Source organism: Papilio xuthus, unplaced genomic scaffold, assembly GCF_000836235.2.
Source record: "Papilio xuthus unplaced genomic scaffold, Pxut_1.1 DF824992.1, whole genome shotgun sequence".
Lineage (NCBI taxonomy): Eukaryota > Metazoa > Arthropoda > Insecta > Lepidoptera > Papilionidae > Papilio > Papilio xuthus.
Window position 1 is genome coordinate 3,812,865 of NW_013533657.1, and position 17,077 is coordinate 3,829,941.

Here is a 17,077-nt window from a genome sequence, read left to right on the forward strand (position 1 = left end):
ACAATAAGAAGAAATGTAACTTTATTAAAATTATTACAGTAACTTAATGTTAGGATGTTAATATTCAAACCTAAGAGTCGTGGACATATAACATTATTTACATTGACCAATAGAAAAAATCTCCATCCATTAGTATATTAACATCGACAGGTAAAGCATAATAAATTAATATAAATACTTGTAGAAACATAGTCGACCTTCCAATGGTCACGTTCCGCAATTATTTGTTAAATATACGAAACAATCCAATAGATTCTACTTAAAAACATCAATCTGTCACCGATGAGGTCTATTAGGTGGTAAAAAAAATTAAAATATGCCGATACATTACCACCTCACAAGTGAGGAATGTTTACGTAAGAAGAAAACGTGACTAAGTGAAACATTCAACTGTTTACAGCCCACCTGGAAGGATGTCCGAACAACAACGATTATGTTTACTTTTGTTCACATCTCAAGATGCAAAGAATGTATGCTGATTTATTGATTGTTGCGTTACTCATAAATAAAGGCTGGAGATGACAAAATGTACTTTGGAACTTTTCACGTTAATTTTTAAGTAAACTGTATGCTCTAGTACTCTTTTTAAATTAAAAAAAAAAACTATAAAACGAAATCTTAGTTTTACTAACTTTAAATGAGATGAAGAATTTTTAAAAGTACATCATAAAAACGTAGCGTACGCTTGAAATATTTTTAAAGTGACTAGTGTTGTTATGTTTAAATTTATTGAAGTCGAAACAGAGTGGCTTTTAAGTCTTGCTTGAGTCATCTAACACTTGGTAAAGCTTTTGAGAACGTAGAATTCCAAGGAGTTATTGTGACTGTTATTATTATAATCACAGTAAATTACACCTTTATCAATCAAACAAAAAAGGGGTAAAGTGATGTAGGATAATTTGGGAAGCTAATTTCGTGGGTGTCACTTTAGTTAATGACATTTGTACGAGTAACATGTTCCGGGAAACGCAAGCATTGGAACATGTTCCTGTTATTGCCATTTTGCTTTAAGCAACTAAGCAACTTTAAGCATTGACTACAAGCAATAAAGTAAATAAAATAAAAATAACCAATCTTTCATCAACATCATCATAGAAATAGATCGTCGGTGGCTCTTGGGTAAGGCCTGTGTTCGAATTCCGCCATGTACTAATGTGTTTTTCGATAAACATTTATCTCACGTTTTCACTAAAATTCAAAGATATGTGTGAAGTCAATTAATCCCCGCTGGGCTAGCGTTGACTATGGCTTAGTCACAACCAACTTAGGTTCCGAACCTCTCAGTGGGGACGTATAGTGAGCTGATGATAATAGAAATATTGGTCTCGCACAGTAAATCGCGCTAGTGGAATTGGGGTTTTATAATGAATAATATTACCAATTAATTTAATTACTTGTTTCGATCAATGGCCGCCGAAGTTTACACTACTATATGTGTCAGTCGATGATGTAAAAAAACATTGTTACGCAAGGTGAAAGCGGCCAAGCAGTGAGTTACCAATAGTTTACTGTCTTTTTACAACTTCGTGGTTAACTGTTTTGCCATTTAACTGTTAAACTTGTGTTTCTGTTACCCAGGTGTATATGACAAAAGTATTTACCGCCTTGGACAATCGTTTAGTATTGTGTCGGATTTTTTTTAAAATTTTGCAGCGAAAGTTATGCATATATATCTATATTTCACGTTAATAGCTATAAATATCCAAAATTATTAAATTTAAAAGTAATTTTCAATGGTGCATAAAATTAATATGGACGGTGTAAATAATTTTTCATATTTTAATAAGAGTAAAACTTTCTTTTTTATATAATTGCTTAAACACGATTAAAATATGCTTATTCTTTTACGTACACTCGTGTCAAAACTTATGTAAGCTTCATATGTATTGAGTTGTAATTATTTACTATAGCCATGTACCCGTACTTCACTCAACTTCAAGCTATTCGAACTTGTATACAAACTTAGGGTTCCGTTTAGGCACACCAGAGTGAAAAAGTAAAATTAATCTTGTTTCAATTTAATAAAACTTAAAGGTATTTTTTTTAATTGTGTTTTTTGGAAATTATATTTAAGTACAAATGACCAATAAAATGATGAAATATGAATAATATTTTTCGATCTTACCGATAGAAAAAGTTAAGTTTATGTTTAAGTTGATTATGGATAAAACACAAATAAAATGACATTTTCTAAAAATGATTCCTAGCTAGATCGATTTATCACCCCCGAAAACCCCTATATACTAAATTTTATGAAAATCGTTTGAGCTGATTCCGAGATTCCAATTATATATATACATATATACAAGAATTGTTCATTTAAATATATAAGATTAATTAATACTCTTACACGTTCTTTTAAGTTACATTTGGCAGATTATTTATCGGCGATTAGTCGCAAGGGCCCATTGCACCCAATGTATAATAAGTTGACGTAAATCCGATCAAATTTTTAACGGTATTCAAATTCGACATTCAAGATTCTCTTCATCCAGAGATAATTTATATCCAAATAAGTAATACGATTATTGCATAACACTAAAATTTATCTATTCCAAAAGTGTTTTAAGTCCCACTATTACGGAACAAGTTACAAAACACGAGAAAAACTTCCGATGATTTAGAATTAATGTTGTGTTAATGATAAAGATACATAAAGCTTGTCGCTAAGGCGATTTAAAAATCAGATTATCTTTAATTGCTGACTTAAATATGACAAATGAAAGCTTTAAATGCAATTCACGTAATCAAGAATCTTAAACACATACGAAATGATTCTATATAAATCGTGTCGTATATTTTACAAAACAACTGATGTTTATTAGAATGTATTATATTAAATATACGGCTTACAACTAATCATTATGAAACATCGGCAATCTTACATATTAAGATGAATACTAAATTGTTTTATTAAGAAATAAACACATTTATCACCACATAAAAACAAGAGAAAAAATATAAAGCACAGATACACATAATTAAAAGAAAGGTGTGGCAAAAGGAGCTAAGCGTATGCAGGAACAGCCTAAACAATCCCTGAGCTGGTTTTCAGTTGGCTCCTTTGCATCGACTATAATAAAAACATAAAAAAGCATACCATTTCCTCAAAGGCCTGCAACGCATCTGCAGTTCCTCTAGTGTTGCAGATGTCCATGAGTGTCGTTGATCACCTCGGTGTTCCCGCCGCTCGTTTAAAAAAAATGGAAGGAATAGTTCAACTTTTACCAACTGCTAATAACAGCTCAAAAGAAATGACAAATAAAACACATAAAAAAGTAATTTTAAATCTATTTATCTCAGAATTCATTACACAATTTACAATTTAGAGCATTGCGACATTAACACGGCAATCACCAATGTCTTTTCTATTTAAGGCCCCTCTATTTGACCTTTGGGGTCGCGTCTTCCAATTAAGCCAATAGACCGATGATTTGGAGCCACCCAGTGACATTACACATACGAAGCGCCATACTTTCTCCCTTGGAGTTATTTTAAAATCGTCTCCAATATGATTGACATGCTCCATTGTTAGGTTCAAGAATTACATAATCCAATTTGATCTGGCTTCGTTCGATACGTGTGTATTTAAAGAATATATTTTGTTATAATGATGCATATTCTTTACGCTTGCCATTTAATTGTTTGGCAACAGACATGTCCGTTTGGTTACAAAATCAACTGGTACTTTGATTCATAGAGGCGCTCACTTCGGATTCAGGCATCGTAATTGACACCTATCACCGATATGTGATCGTATATTCTATTGCCTACTGCTTTATAGCATTACAACATTATCAATAACTTAATGCTGGCCAGTAAAAGTATCATTACATTAATATTATATATTATCTTATGTCTTTAAATGGGCAATTCTTGTATATATATATTTATATATATAATCTTGAAATCGGCTCCAACGATTTTCATAAAATTTAGTATATAGGGGGTGTCGGGTGCGATAAATCGATCTAGCTAGGAATCATTTTTAGAAAATGTCATTTTACTCGTGTTTTATCGATAATCATCTTAAACATAAACTTAACTTTTTCTATCGGTAAGAAAGAAAAATTTTATTCATATTTCATCATTTTATTAGTAATTCGTACTTAAATATAATTTCCAAAAAACACAATTAAAAAAAAAATACTTAATTAAATTAATAATAATAATAAATTTTTATATTCATAATACCGCGATTGCTTACAGTTATAACTGCTTTGGAAGTATGAGATTATGATTTGATATATATATTTTAGCAAGTATCTTGAACGAAAGGTCTTTGAGATTTAGTTTTTTAGTAAGTTTATTACAAAAATAACACTCAAATATTACTTCCAAAGAATTATAAAAACTTTCCATGTATATATAACATACGAAATACAATTATTAGGGTCATAATACCCTTTTCATCATCATTGCAATCATCACTAGGTCACGAGATTTCATTCAACCGAAATAAGAGCACTTTCAGACGAACAGTTGCGCAGGCTCTTTGTTCTAATGTTGGTAATACGGCTCGTAATTAACACGTTACAGATGATTACATAGTTGTTCTAGAATCGTCTACGTACGTAAGAAAACAGGTTGTTAAATTAACGTAAGTAGAAAACAAAACATAGACTCATCAATATTTCTCTCTGAAGCGCATTTAAAGAACTGACGATGTTTAAATGCTTATCTTTGCAATTAATGTATTCGAAACACTGACTACATAATTGTTCATTTCTTTTAACAGTATTTTATTAGTTGATCAAATGTTTGTTTGAAGTATTCAAGGCTCGAATAAAAACAGTAATCTGTCAATTTAACTCTATTGAAAGTTCTGATCTCTGCCTATTCTTAGTCCTAAAACTAAGGTTTTTTGTACATAACAGACCATTTATGGACTTGACAAATTCATAAAAGCTCTTGGTTTAATCGAAGATTTCTTTTATTTTAATTTATTAACATGCACTTACTTTTTTAAGATATAAACGTCGTCGGATTAATAATAATGGAATCTATTATAATCCACTTGAGTAATGGAAATATATCGTTTAAATTGAAACAGATTAACCTTTAGCCAGCTAATTTATATTTGATGATGGCCCTAAGAGTACAATTAATTTCTGTATGTAAATATTTCGAAATTATGTCATTAAGAAAGTTTAAAATACAGATAACATTTGACTTTATTATCTGAATATTACAATCGCATTTTGAAAAAGTTATTAACGTTTTGTACGTAAGCTACTTCGAATTTTTAAGCGTGGAAAGTTCGAGTTTGAGAGTTTTAAAATGCGATTAAGTATTTTTGGTCTTGTTATTCTTATTTTGAGTTGAGTGAGCATTGTCAAGGGACATGGCGGGGTGCGTAAGAAGGCCGTTGACCGCAAACCGCGGCCCATTCGGCCCAGAATGCCTGCGCCGGCGCAGCCCTTCATCATGCCCAATCGAAAATTCCACGGCTGATCTCTTCCTCGGTAACAGCGCTGCTTTCTTTTTGATTTATGAACACCGCTGAATAATTATTTGTCCCGACATTGTTTTATGTCCGCATTTTTTTTTAATATTGCCCTGTTGTCGAAATATTGTGAACTTAAATTTAAATTTCGTCTCTTAATCCCATTTCTCTATTTTCTAAAGCTGAAGCAGTTATTTTATAAGCTGATATAGTTTACGTTTTATTGATAAACAAGCATTAGCCAGCGACTTAATTTGTAGCCTATGAGTTCTTCCGACCATATTCTAGATCTATGCCAAATTTTATCGAGATTCTAACAAACATCCATCCATCCATTCATCGAAATATTCGAGTTTAGTTATAATATTAGTAAGATTGATTCAGCCAAGTATAGGAAGAATACCTACAGATATCTATACATATATATAAAAGAAAGTCGTGTTAGTTACACTATTTATAACGATATGGCTGAAAATTGGTGAGGAGGTAGCTTAGAGTCAGGAGACGGACATAGGATACTATTTATTATTATTTTTTTCGAATTTATGCCCTGAAGAGCTCCTTTTTATTTCACTTACTAATATTATAAATGCGAATGTTTAGATGGATGTGATGTGGATGGATGGATGGGTGGACTACACTAATTAAGTTTATTATATACTCACGCGGACGGAGTCGCGGGCGACAGCTAGTTTACAATATTTATAACAATGATTTAACAATAACTAAGTTACGTAAAGGGCAAAGGTCCAACTTACATAAATACACCAGACAGGTAGAGTTCGCAGAAAACGAGGTGATTAGTTATTTATATTTTGTGAAGCTTCCAAGTCGAGAAACATAAATCATGTAGCCACTACGCCAGCAGTGGGCACTTGTGACTGCGGACAGACATCTATGACAGACGCGCGATAGACCTGGCAAGAAGCCAATTGCTAAAATGTTCCGTGTCTACGATGTATTTTGACCATATGATTAAGCCTCTAATACTCTGGAGCTGATAGTCACTTTAAATTGATAATACAATTCTGTTTCAAGCCCTGTATCATTGTAAAGCTAAGTACTGTAATGACTAAAGCCATTTTGCTTATGAGTCATGGAAATAAACTGTGTATAGATATTGAATTGGGGTTAGAAACAATGTATGTTAGCTAACGCCTGCGAATCCGTCCGCGCGGAATTTCAAAAAACTTATGTAGCATATGTGTTCTTCCAGACTATGTTCTACTCCTATGCCAAATTTCAGCGAAATCCATACATCCGTTCTGGAGATACCTTCTAACAATATCCATCCATCTATCCAAACATTCGCATTCATAATATTAGAAGGATATGTTTATAAATTTATATTTTATAAAAATGTCTTTTAGAAACAATAAGTTGTCGTTTTGCAAATCCATGTTTTTTAACTCAGAATTTGAGTTTAAAATGTAACTTGTTTAGTTTCGTTACGCCTATATTCGCAGTAACTTCACTATTTAAACGCAATTTACACCTCAAAGAGCTTTTGTATGATTTACGTAGAAACGCGCGTTATGGTCTTGGTGGAAAATAGCTGGCGCTTATGTAACTCTTACGGAAACACGTATAGATGTGTGTGTTTTGTTTATTAGTAGATTATACAAAGATGAGAAAGTGTGTCAAAATAGAATCTGTTAAATAGCCACAAATAATAATTAAAAACTGTTAGACATTCTATTTTATTAAGGTAAGAGTTCTTAACTATTTCCGATAAAAGAGAGGTTTTTTGCAAAAAAATAAAAAACTTTACTCACATTTCAAGGAAATTGTTTACAAGTTTTATTTTACAGCAGGATTAACATTCTTTATTACTCCCACATAAAAAAGAAAAACTTAAGTTTTTATTGCCAGTGGTTATTAGTTGTTTATTTTTGAATAAAAATACTAGCAAACTTAGAAACAAAAAAGATGATCTGAAAGGAAATGTACTTAATAATTAAAGAGATCGTAGTTTTAAACTAACAATTGGAATTGATTTGAAGATGTTTTTGAACTCGCACGATCTTGTCACATTTGTGTCCGCCTATCCTTTTATAATGAGGGTATGGAGAAATAGAAAGTACTATAGTTAAATTACAATAAACGTGAATGGAGTTTTCACTGGAGATGAGTGCGCAATCAGAATTACAATGGAAGATATGTCATAGAGGACCCGTCGTTTCGACCTTTGATCTCGTGGATTAGAAGCAGGACATACAACTTGAACCGAGCAATAAAGAGAAAAGAAAGAAAGTATGATGCCAGTGACCAGAGGACAGTAAGATCTTGATATTCGCGGGGATTACGTTCCAAAAAGTCACGTCTGATGAATTCGCGAATGGGGATAGCAATGGGTACGAAACTGTGAAGTAACGTTCCGTTTTCGAAAAAAAAAGTGAATTTTAGACTGTATTTAGGTACTAAGTCTTTTTACAAACAATTAAAAATGCCTTTAGAATTACTACTTAATGTGTGGTAGACTTTGTAAACAGTAATTTACAAATGCTGTCTTTATTAAATTCAACGTTGTAATATTCAGAAATTAGCAACACTTGGAAGTAGTAAATATTTATTTCAAAATTTCAAAGCGGTTATAAGATAATTAAGACAATATACTGTAAGAAACTGCAAATATCTAAATATTATTCTATGAATTAAAGTATTGGTTACAATCTTTTTACCCGCGAATAACGGAATCACGAATAAGTTTTGTACCGGTAACTTTCTCACATACAGGATCCTTACTAATATTATAAATGCGAAAGTTTAGATGGGTGGTTGGATGGATAGATGGAGGGATACGTGGATGGATGGATGGATTTTTGTTTGAAGGTATCTCCAGAACGGCTGAAAGGATTTTGATGAATTTTGGAATACATGTAGAACATAGTCTGGAAGAACACATAGCCTACTTATATTTTTTGTAAAGCGTGTTCGACAGCTAGTATTTTTTATATTTTCATCGGTAATTAAGCAAAAATTTAAATAAGGAACCGCTATAGTATCTATCCAGATAATATTATCTATGTAACTGGATTCCAGCATTCCATTCTTGTTCCCATTTCGAGAATTGCCTTGTGAGGCCGTTGATGAATCATTACCAGATTGCATTCTGCGAACTTGTCCGCGTATTAAATTACATACCGTTAATAACCTTTAAAACGATAAATTAACTTTTAAGGTAATGCCAGACGGCCGAAAACATTGGCATATTCATGCATCACAATTGCTCGCGTCTCAATAACATAAATTATATTTTTATTTATTAACTATAACCGTTACAGTGTTTTAATGCATGAGAAATACGTCTATATATGATATAACTTATAGAATTATCAAACAAAAACATACCATTATATTTTTACGCAAAGTGACAGTAAACAGTTGGTTACCCCTGGAAATATAACAATAAAAATTTTAAATCGTATAAATATCGAATATATTCAGTTAAATTTTAAGTATTTTACTCGCACGCTATAATTAATTACACAAGAAATGCAGTTTCTTAATTAACATTTGCCTTTAAATCGAGATCAAATTTCCTGACCTTTTTCACTAATTGAATCATTGGGGCGTGTAACGAGCGTAATCACGACTTTAAAATAGCTTATATAATTTGCGATTTTAAAAAGATAACAATTCTCTAATTGGTTGTAATGACTTTTTAAATGGCTACATAACACATACACACAATGTATTTTTGCTTGTAACATCACAGCGCGTATCGACTTTCCTAACGTTCGTCTCGTTATGCCGTGTTTACATTATGCCAGTACAGTAGGACAGTAGCGCTGGCCTGGTATGGACTGTTTTGACTCACTAGCGTAATGCTAACGCTAACCAATGAGTTAGTGTTAACATTACGCTAGCGCTGATTTTCAGTGCTTTTACTTTACTGTACTGGCATCATGTTAACTAGGCATTATGTCAAGAAAATTAAAAAAGCATACTATTAGAAGGGCTTTGCTATAGATTCATTGTGAAAGTGAAAGCAATTAATGACAATTTTCAATGATCTATACAGTCGTTGTGCACAATCTCTGACATAATCAACGAATCATGAATCGATTAAGTTAAAGATATTTTGCGTATATTTTTTTTAGTGTAAAGGCAAAATATTTTAATGCTTTGCATTCTGGGACTATCTTTTGTTTTTAATTGTTAATAAAACTTTTTGTTTACATTTTATCAAAGTTTTATCAAAGAGTAAATTCTTCTTAGTAGTGTTTAGTGTTTTCGTTTTTTTACAAATTGTACAAACGTTACGAAAAAAATTCTACGAATAGTTTAACGTGCCATTAGGAAAAGATAAGCAACCTACTTAGCCTAGGCGTGTCCACTTTACAGGAAACCGAAAGTCAACTTAAGTAAAATTCGTAAAAAGCACGCGGCAATAAAGCACGTGCAAGCAACTGCTATCAGGTTTATCTGCGTTTTAGGGACAGTTTGTTATCTAAAAACTTACGTAGTGTCTTGGAGGTAAATATTTGTATTAGAAAGTGCAGTTCCGTGTAACAAGTTTGTAAGATAAGGCTTACGTGAACGTTCCTTCGAAATTCGTGGTATTCGGTCAAATATTGTGAAAAATAGGCGCACAGTTGTCGATTGGGTGGTAAACAATATATACACGATCTGTTAATGGTACGCCGGAGCCACGGACTCAAATAAACAAAGCTCTAACCGGCTCTAAAAGCGATCACTGTTTATCTCCAACAATGGACAAATGTTTGCCTTTTGTCTGCCAAACTTGTGCCTAATCCCAATCGGTGTATAACCTTTTTGTTCGATACCGATAAATTCTTTTGTTTTAATATCTCTAAGTCATTTTGTTTGCTTTTAGTTTTTTTTATAGAACCTTAAAAATCTTTTAAATCCTTGCCTTGGTAGGCAATAAACATCTTAAGATTGTTTTTTTAAACAAAGAAAAATAGAGTAATAAAACTGGCAGGTATAAAACGATTTATATTATGAAGATTATCATGAAGACCTAAGCCTAAACTTTGTCTCTTTTATTTTTTTTAATTTCGTCTACCATCATACTACATTGAAATTGCATTAAAATTATGTAACGGAAATAAAATGTGTAGTAACTAAATGTTGCTCACAACTTACATAATTACAGTTAAAGCTCGCCCTAGGGGATTTGATCCTTGAATGCATTAGACGCTCAGTTTTCTTACCTTTCATTACCACGCATTATCATTAACAACTTGACAGTGAAATCAAATGCTACCTTGTGATTAATAAAGAAATATTTCACTCTGGGGTTTATATCCATTTATTTTTATAATGAATGCTCAAGCATTAATTTTTTTTTTATAAAAATGTGCCTTACGACATCCCATTCGACTTTAAGGTCGGCAACTTTTTTTAGCGAGTTAAAATGATGTAATAAGTTACTTTTACCCAATAAAGTAGACATTTTTAACTATTTTGAGGTTATGTGATTACTTTTTAAAAGGGTGAATCAAAAGCAATTTCATTTTTTTTAATTTTGTGTTTATTCCTAACATATTGAGATTAAAATGCCAATAGAAAATATCTTTATATCCTGAATGTACCTCCATACTTGACTCATTCTCTAGTTGTCTCATGTTTGCTTAGTTATTGAGCAACTTGCTCGGTGCATGAGTCCTTATAAGCAAATAAACATGCAAACACGTCTTCCGCTACGTGTCTTGTTTTTATTTAACCAGATTATTTTTTTATCTTAATCAGGAATTTACCTTATTTGCATGATTACGTTATTGACACACTGATTACCATAAACATTTAGATGACCGCTTCCTTTGTCCATTAAATAGAAAAAATACGAATAAAAAGTCTAGTTTGATTGCAGTCTCAAGATGTTTTCATCCAAGTATCTAACTTACTCATGTCATAAATGTGAATATTTGGATGGATGGATGGATGTTTGTTTGTTTGAAGGTGTCAAAGGAACAGACCAACGAATCTCACTGTAATTTGGCATATTTGTAGAATAGTCTGAAAGCACATAGGCTACTTACTACGTTTTTTTTTAATTCCTCGCTTACGGAGTCGCGGGCGACAGCTAGTACTTCTAATAGAAATTTAACTTTTTTAACATAATTAGATGGAATAATCATTGGATTTTTGTTCCTTGTACAATTATAATTATCAAAATCTAAATTACAAAACGTGTAATGGAATAGAAAAACGACCGTACTAGCTTTCCAGTTATAACGCACTTTACAAAGTTTTTACATCATATCTGTTGCCTTTAAAGTACAAAATGTAGTTGAGAATAAAGGAAATTATGAGTATCCCACGGTGTTGTGTTATTACAGGAGCATTGTGTGGAGGTCGTCACGCTCGGGTGCAACGGCTCCCTCGGGACGCACTCACTATCCTATTAGAATTTTGATTAGTATCGCTGCCACAATGCTTATATTTAATGAAGCATTTTATAAATGGAAATGGATATCATATCCGTGATTCTTATTCTTATTCTAGTGAGCGTTTGTCGGTAATACTGGCCGCTTTGATGTGTACTATTCATATAAAACTTTTGGTTATGACGTAGATTATTTAAAAAGAAATTTATGAATTTAAAAAAGGAATTATTATTTCTGTAGATAATAAAAGTTTCTTCAAATTATGTTAAAACGAATTGTCAATTGACAAACTCTCATGCTGGTTTGACAGTCACTTGTTTAGTAATGTTATTTCATAGTACCCTCCAACCTTTACGAGTCTAGCAAAAAGAAGCCGTAAGAATAGAGGTTAAATAACGGAGAGTTAGTTCAATTAGTATATTGACAGTGTAATTAGGTGCATGAGGCCTGGCCGGCCGCATAGTAAAGTAATTGTGTACGTCATAACGCCGCCAACCTCCGCATTGCAGACTTAATGTAACACATTTACCTTATACGCTGATTTATAAAACAGTATTATGAATTATAAGTTATTTTAAATTAAAAGTATCTATATGTACAGCTTCATTAGCTTTGTTTTTTCGTAAGTCTCGAAGTTCACCGACAGTTGCAAGCGGCACGTTGTCGGCAGCATTGTCGACTCTAAAATACTCTCGCCTACTTGTAGCTTTTCTTTGTATTTTGACGCTGTGGCAACGTTAAACGCAATGCTTTTGCTGGAACTTTCTTAGTTATAGTATTAATCTGTTATTCTGGTTTCAGATCGAGCGGCTGGCACAATATGAACGGCTGGTGGGCAGTGGGTGCGGGCGGCGGCGCGCGGCGCGGCTTTCCGACCTGGAGCGCGTGCAGGATCTGTTCCCGCACGACTTCCTCGCCCTCCATGATGCAGATGCCCCCGCCGCGCTCGCCTCTCATCACCAGGTAACTACGGAAGCTTAGACAAGTATATTACTCCGTACTTTGATTCAATGGAACATGTGCTTTATTCTAATAATAATAACATTGATTTCAGAAATCTAAGAGTCTCCGAAAGAGGCCAAGCTTGGACATTGGTGGTACAGTCAATACCAACAATACTCTATCACCGCGCACCTTTATAATGGAGGCGCCGGTGCAACTATGCCCATTGGGTTCAACCTCCCCACCGCTCGACCGCCACCTTTTCCTCTTCAGTGACCTCCTCCTAGTCGGGAAGTCGCGAGGGACGAATTGCTTCAAGTTGAAGGAGAGTGTGAGACTAGCGGAGGTGTGGCTCTCGCTACCTGATAGTGATGACACCGGCTTCCTGCTCGGCTGGCCGACTAGCACGGGTGTCGCGAACTACCTCGCTACATACCCCACCCAAGCTGCTAGAGATACTTGGTACAGGTAAGTCTATACTATTTTTATAATTACGTATGCGACTCAAGTTATTTACTAGAGACGTAGTAGAATTAATATCGATACAATAAATATCGTACAATCGTGACATCACTGTTCCAATCAATAGCATTAAGATAAAAGCACAAAATATACTTTCGTATTTTTTTTAATGCAAAAAAATATCTACTATAGGAATATTTGGAAAATGTTTTACTTATTGTAGCGAATGAATCTTGAGCTTATCATGATGTTACTTTGTTTGCAGGAAAGTCCAAAATGCTTTAAACACACAACTGAATACTGAGCCAAAGTCTACAAATATTCAAATCTTTTATAAAGATTTGGCGAGTTCCATCGAATTTGTAAGTATAATAGAAATATAATAAATATTTCTCGTGTTTAAAAAAAATATTTACTTTCCGTAATAACTATATAACTATCGAATTTCTAAGTTATTCCATTGATATTTAAATTATAATTTATGTAAACTAATTACGATGTTGTATTTCAGTGTAAAACAGTATCTGTTAGTCCGGATATGAACGCGCGCTGTGTGGTGAGGCAGGCTCTGCACGTGATGCAGAACGGCAGCCACGAGGGGGCTGACAGAGATGGTGAAGGCGAGGGGAGGTTGGGTGCGCCCGCAGACTTCACGCTGTACGTGAGGACGGCGAGGGATGCGCCACCCACACCTCTACAGGGTATCGAGAGACCCCACGCTGTGCAGGTACATCACTAGTTCATTTTTTACTCACACATTAGCAACAAAAAGTTAAACTCGGGTAAATAATTTGTGAAATAGGCATACTTATGTTGTTATTTAAATAAAAGATTTGATAAGAAAGTCTTAAAAATTTATTACTTATTTTTTCTTTATTTTATATTTAAGTTTGAAATAATTTTTATGTCTTTGTTAGTGTATATTTAATTTAGTACCATATTAATATCTTATTTTTTCTTTTCAGATGTCACGAATCAGACAAACGTTATCAAACGAAGATGGATTCGATTTAGAACATGTGAACGCCAAAAACAATCCCTGTGGACTCATCTTTGAGCTGAGAAAGAAAAATCAAGTTCTTAAAAGGTAACTATAAACTTCTTGGTGATATAAAACCTTATCTTTTATTAAAAGAATTATTGAAATCGTTTGTATGTTGTTTTTTAGAAAAAAATATTCCAAATCTATCGATTAATAACTCGTAAATGCGACATCACTACTGGAGAAATTTCACTAACTTTTAGATTAAGAATAGAATTTCAAGTTAAGAAAGGCTATCTATTTTATAAAATGTGAAAAGAATGTAGTAAATGTAAATAAAATATATTTATAACTAGTTGTCTTCACTTGCTGTCCTAGTATAGGAAGTGAAAATGTTTTAACCAAAGTTGCAATTAACCAATAAGGTAATCCTGATCTAGTGAAACTGGTATGAAAATGTGGTTGTATACCAGATATTCCATGTTCCTAGCACCGCTGTATCACTAATCTGAAAGCGCTTTACCAACTGGTTCTGAATTACATTCGTGTTTACCTTTCTTAACATTTTATTTAACATATTCTCGATTTCTATAATCCTGACTAAGAGACCTGATTTCTTTTTTATATTAAGACAAATACATGTTAAGTATTGATATTTTTTTTAAATGAACTTAGATTAATTCATAATTTTTTTTCTTCAATTGTATTTTGTTTGTTGCTATCTGGATATCTATGCAGGAATGCTATTTTGTTCCATGTAAAGACAATATTTTGTTTTTTCTTCTAGTATGAGCAACCCGGGTAGCAAAGGTCTCCGCTTGTTGCGTCGTGGCGGGCGACTGTTCGGTGTGGCGCTGACGCGGCTGTGCAACGGCACGCCGCCGCCCGCGCTGCTGCAGGCGCTGCGCAGACTGCGCGTCGTCGCCCCCCTCACACATGGAGTCTTTCGGCGCAGCGCTAACGCTAAAGCTCTCAGATTGCTCAGAGATAAGGTGAGATTCACACATAGGTTAGAAACTCTTATCTATGTTGGAACTGTAATAGGACTTGAGTCATATTATAGTTCCTAGTCCTATTATAGTTAATAAAGGTTTACCTTTATCTCGTGGTTAGGTACTTACATATATCACTATAAGTTACATCGTGCGTGATTGCGAGCCTATAAGTATATTATAACTGTATTAATGTCTGTTTATATTCGGCAGCTGGATGCGCTGGGCCCGTGGGCGACAGGGTGCGCGGAGCTGGATCGCGCGCCGGTGCTGCTGCTGGCCGCGCTCGTCAAGGAGTTCTTCCGCGCGCTGCCGCAGCCGCTACTGCTGGCCGATCTCTACCCCGCATGGCTGCACGTGCTCGGTACATTACACACATACATTCTCAATAATTAATCTAACAAATTTCAGTGTACTTGCTACGTGTAATTCGAATCGCACACGCTAATTAAAAAGTTTTTTGTTGCAGCTCTACCTCAAGCAGAGAAAGTGACCGCGGTCCGGTCACTGCTACTGAAGCTGCCCAAGTCGCACTACAACATGCTGACGTACTTCGTGTGCCTGCTGCAGGCCATCGCCAAGAAGTCCAACATCAACCTCATGTGTCCCATGAACCTAGGCGTGTGCGTCGGCCCCAGCCTGCTGTGGCCCAGCGTGCCCTGCGACAAGGCCCCCAAGGCGGTGCCCATGATAGTCGAGCTCCTCATAGTGAAGGCCGAGACCCTGTTCGGGCCGCAGATCGCGGGCCTCCTCGGTAACGGCAGCCCCGAGTCTTCGAACGCCCTACTCGATTCAGGCGCCGAGGAGAGCGACAGCCTCCACTCGGTCGGCATATCCCTCGACTCCATGGAGCTCTCCACCCCGCGCAAGGAGAAGCTGTCCCTCAGCAGAGACTCGGGCCTCACCTTGTCCGAGGACGACTCGAACAGTAACGGCGGGAACAGTCCCGCGCCGCGCAACATCCTGCACAGCCTCTCCGCCCCCACCTGCAACGTCCAGGAGAACAAGATGATGCGGTACGCGAACAACCCCAACGTTAACGGCCTGCCGCAGCTCTCGCAGCGGGATCAGAACATCTACTCCAACAAGGCGGAAATCTACAGCGCGGTGAACGAGGAGCTGTACATGATGCCGTACATGGGCGAGCGCTACGTCCACAACACCATCAACGTGGGCATCGCGAACGGCGACGACCGCACCTACGGCACGAAGGCGGGCGGCCAGCGCCCCGCTGACGTGTACGCGCAGAGCCCCGCCAAGTACATTACCGGCCTCGAGCCGCAGAAGCCGCCGCGCACCAACCTCTCCAAGGCGGCGCGCACCTCCAAGGTGTACAGCATGTACGCTGAAGCCCAGGAGCTTGACAAAAATACCTCCAACAAAAACTTCGGCCGCGCGCGGAGCTCGGACAATTTACTGGAGGCTAAGCGGGAGGCCGCCGACGCCGAACGCGACCTCGTGTCTAGTCAAGAGAACATCGTGTACAGCAACATCCACGACCTGGCCGCCTTCACCGAGAATGTCCACCGCCAGACTCAGCACCGGAGCCGGGCGGAGGACCTCGGCACGGAGTACTCCCGCGTCTACGCCGGCTGGGAGAGCAGAAGCGCCGCTTACGCCGCAAACAATACCGCCGCCTCCGAGAAGATATACGGCCAGCTGAAGCAGGGCGAGTCCTCGCAAAACAAAATAGACGTCAAGTCGACGCCGGCAGCCACCATTTTTACACGAAATGACTGGTCTCGTCAAGCCGCGAGGACTAAGAGCCTAGAGGTGAACGAGGAGGGGCACATCGTCAGCGTCGGCGCGGACAGGAGCCGCAACGGCAACTACGAGGCGGGCGTCGGCGGCTGCCGCAAGCGCCGTTACGACCCCGCCCACGTCTGCAACAACACCT

General features: G+C 36.2%; 1 protein-coding gene across 1 annotated transcript in view; it reads left to right on the forward strand.

The window, feature by feature from the left end:
• LOC106126528 (uncharacterized) overlaps positions 1-17,077 on the forward strand; it is a 117,595-nt gene that overhangs the window by 99,324 nt on the left and 1,194 nt on the right. The window contains exons 4-11 of the mRNA XM_013324240.1: positions 12,604-12,765; positions 12,857-13,212; positions 13,472-13,568; positions 13,718-13,933; positions 14,172-14,293; positions 14,976-15,180; positions 15,394-15,544; positions 15,650-17,076. Coding sequence (XP_013179694.1) covers positions 12,604-12,765; positions 12,857-13,212; positions 13,472-13,568; positions 13,718-13,933; positions 14,172-14,293; positions 14,976-15,180; positions 15,394-15,544; positions 15,650-17,076 — 2,736 coding nt within the window. The remainder of the gene's footprint in view (positions 1-12,603; positions 12,766-12,856; positions 13,213-13,471; positions 13,569-13,717; positions 13,934-14,171; positions 14,294-14,975; positions 15,181-15,393; positions 15,545-15,649; position 17,077) is intronic.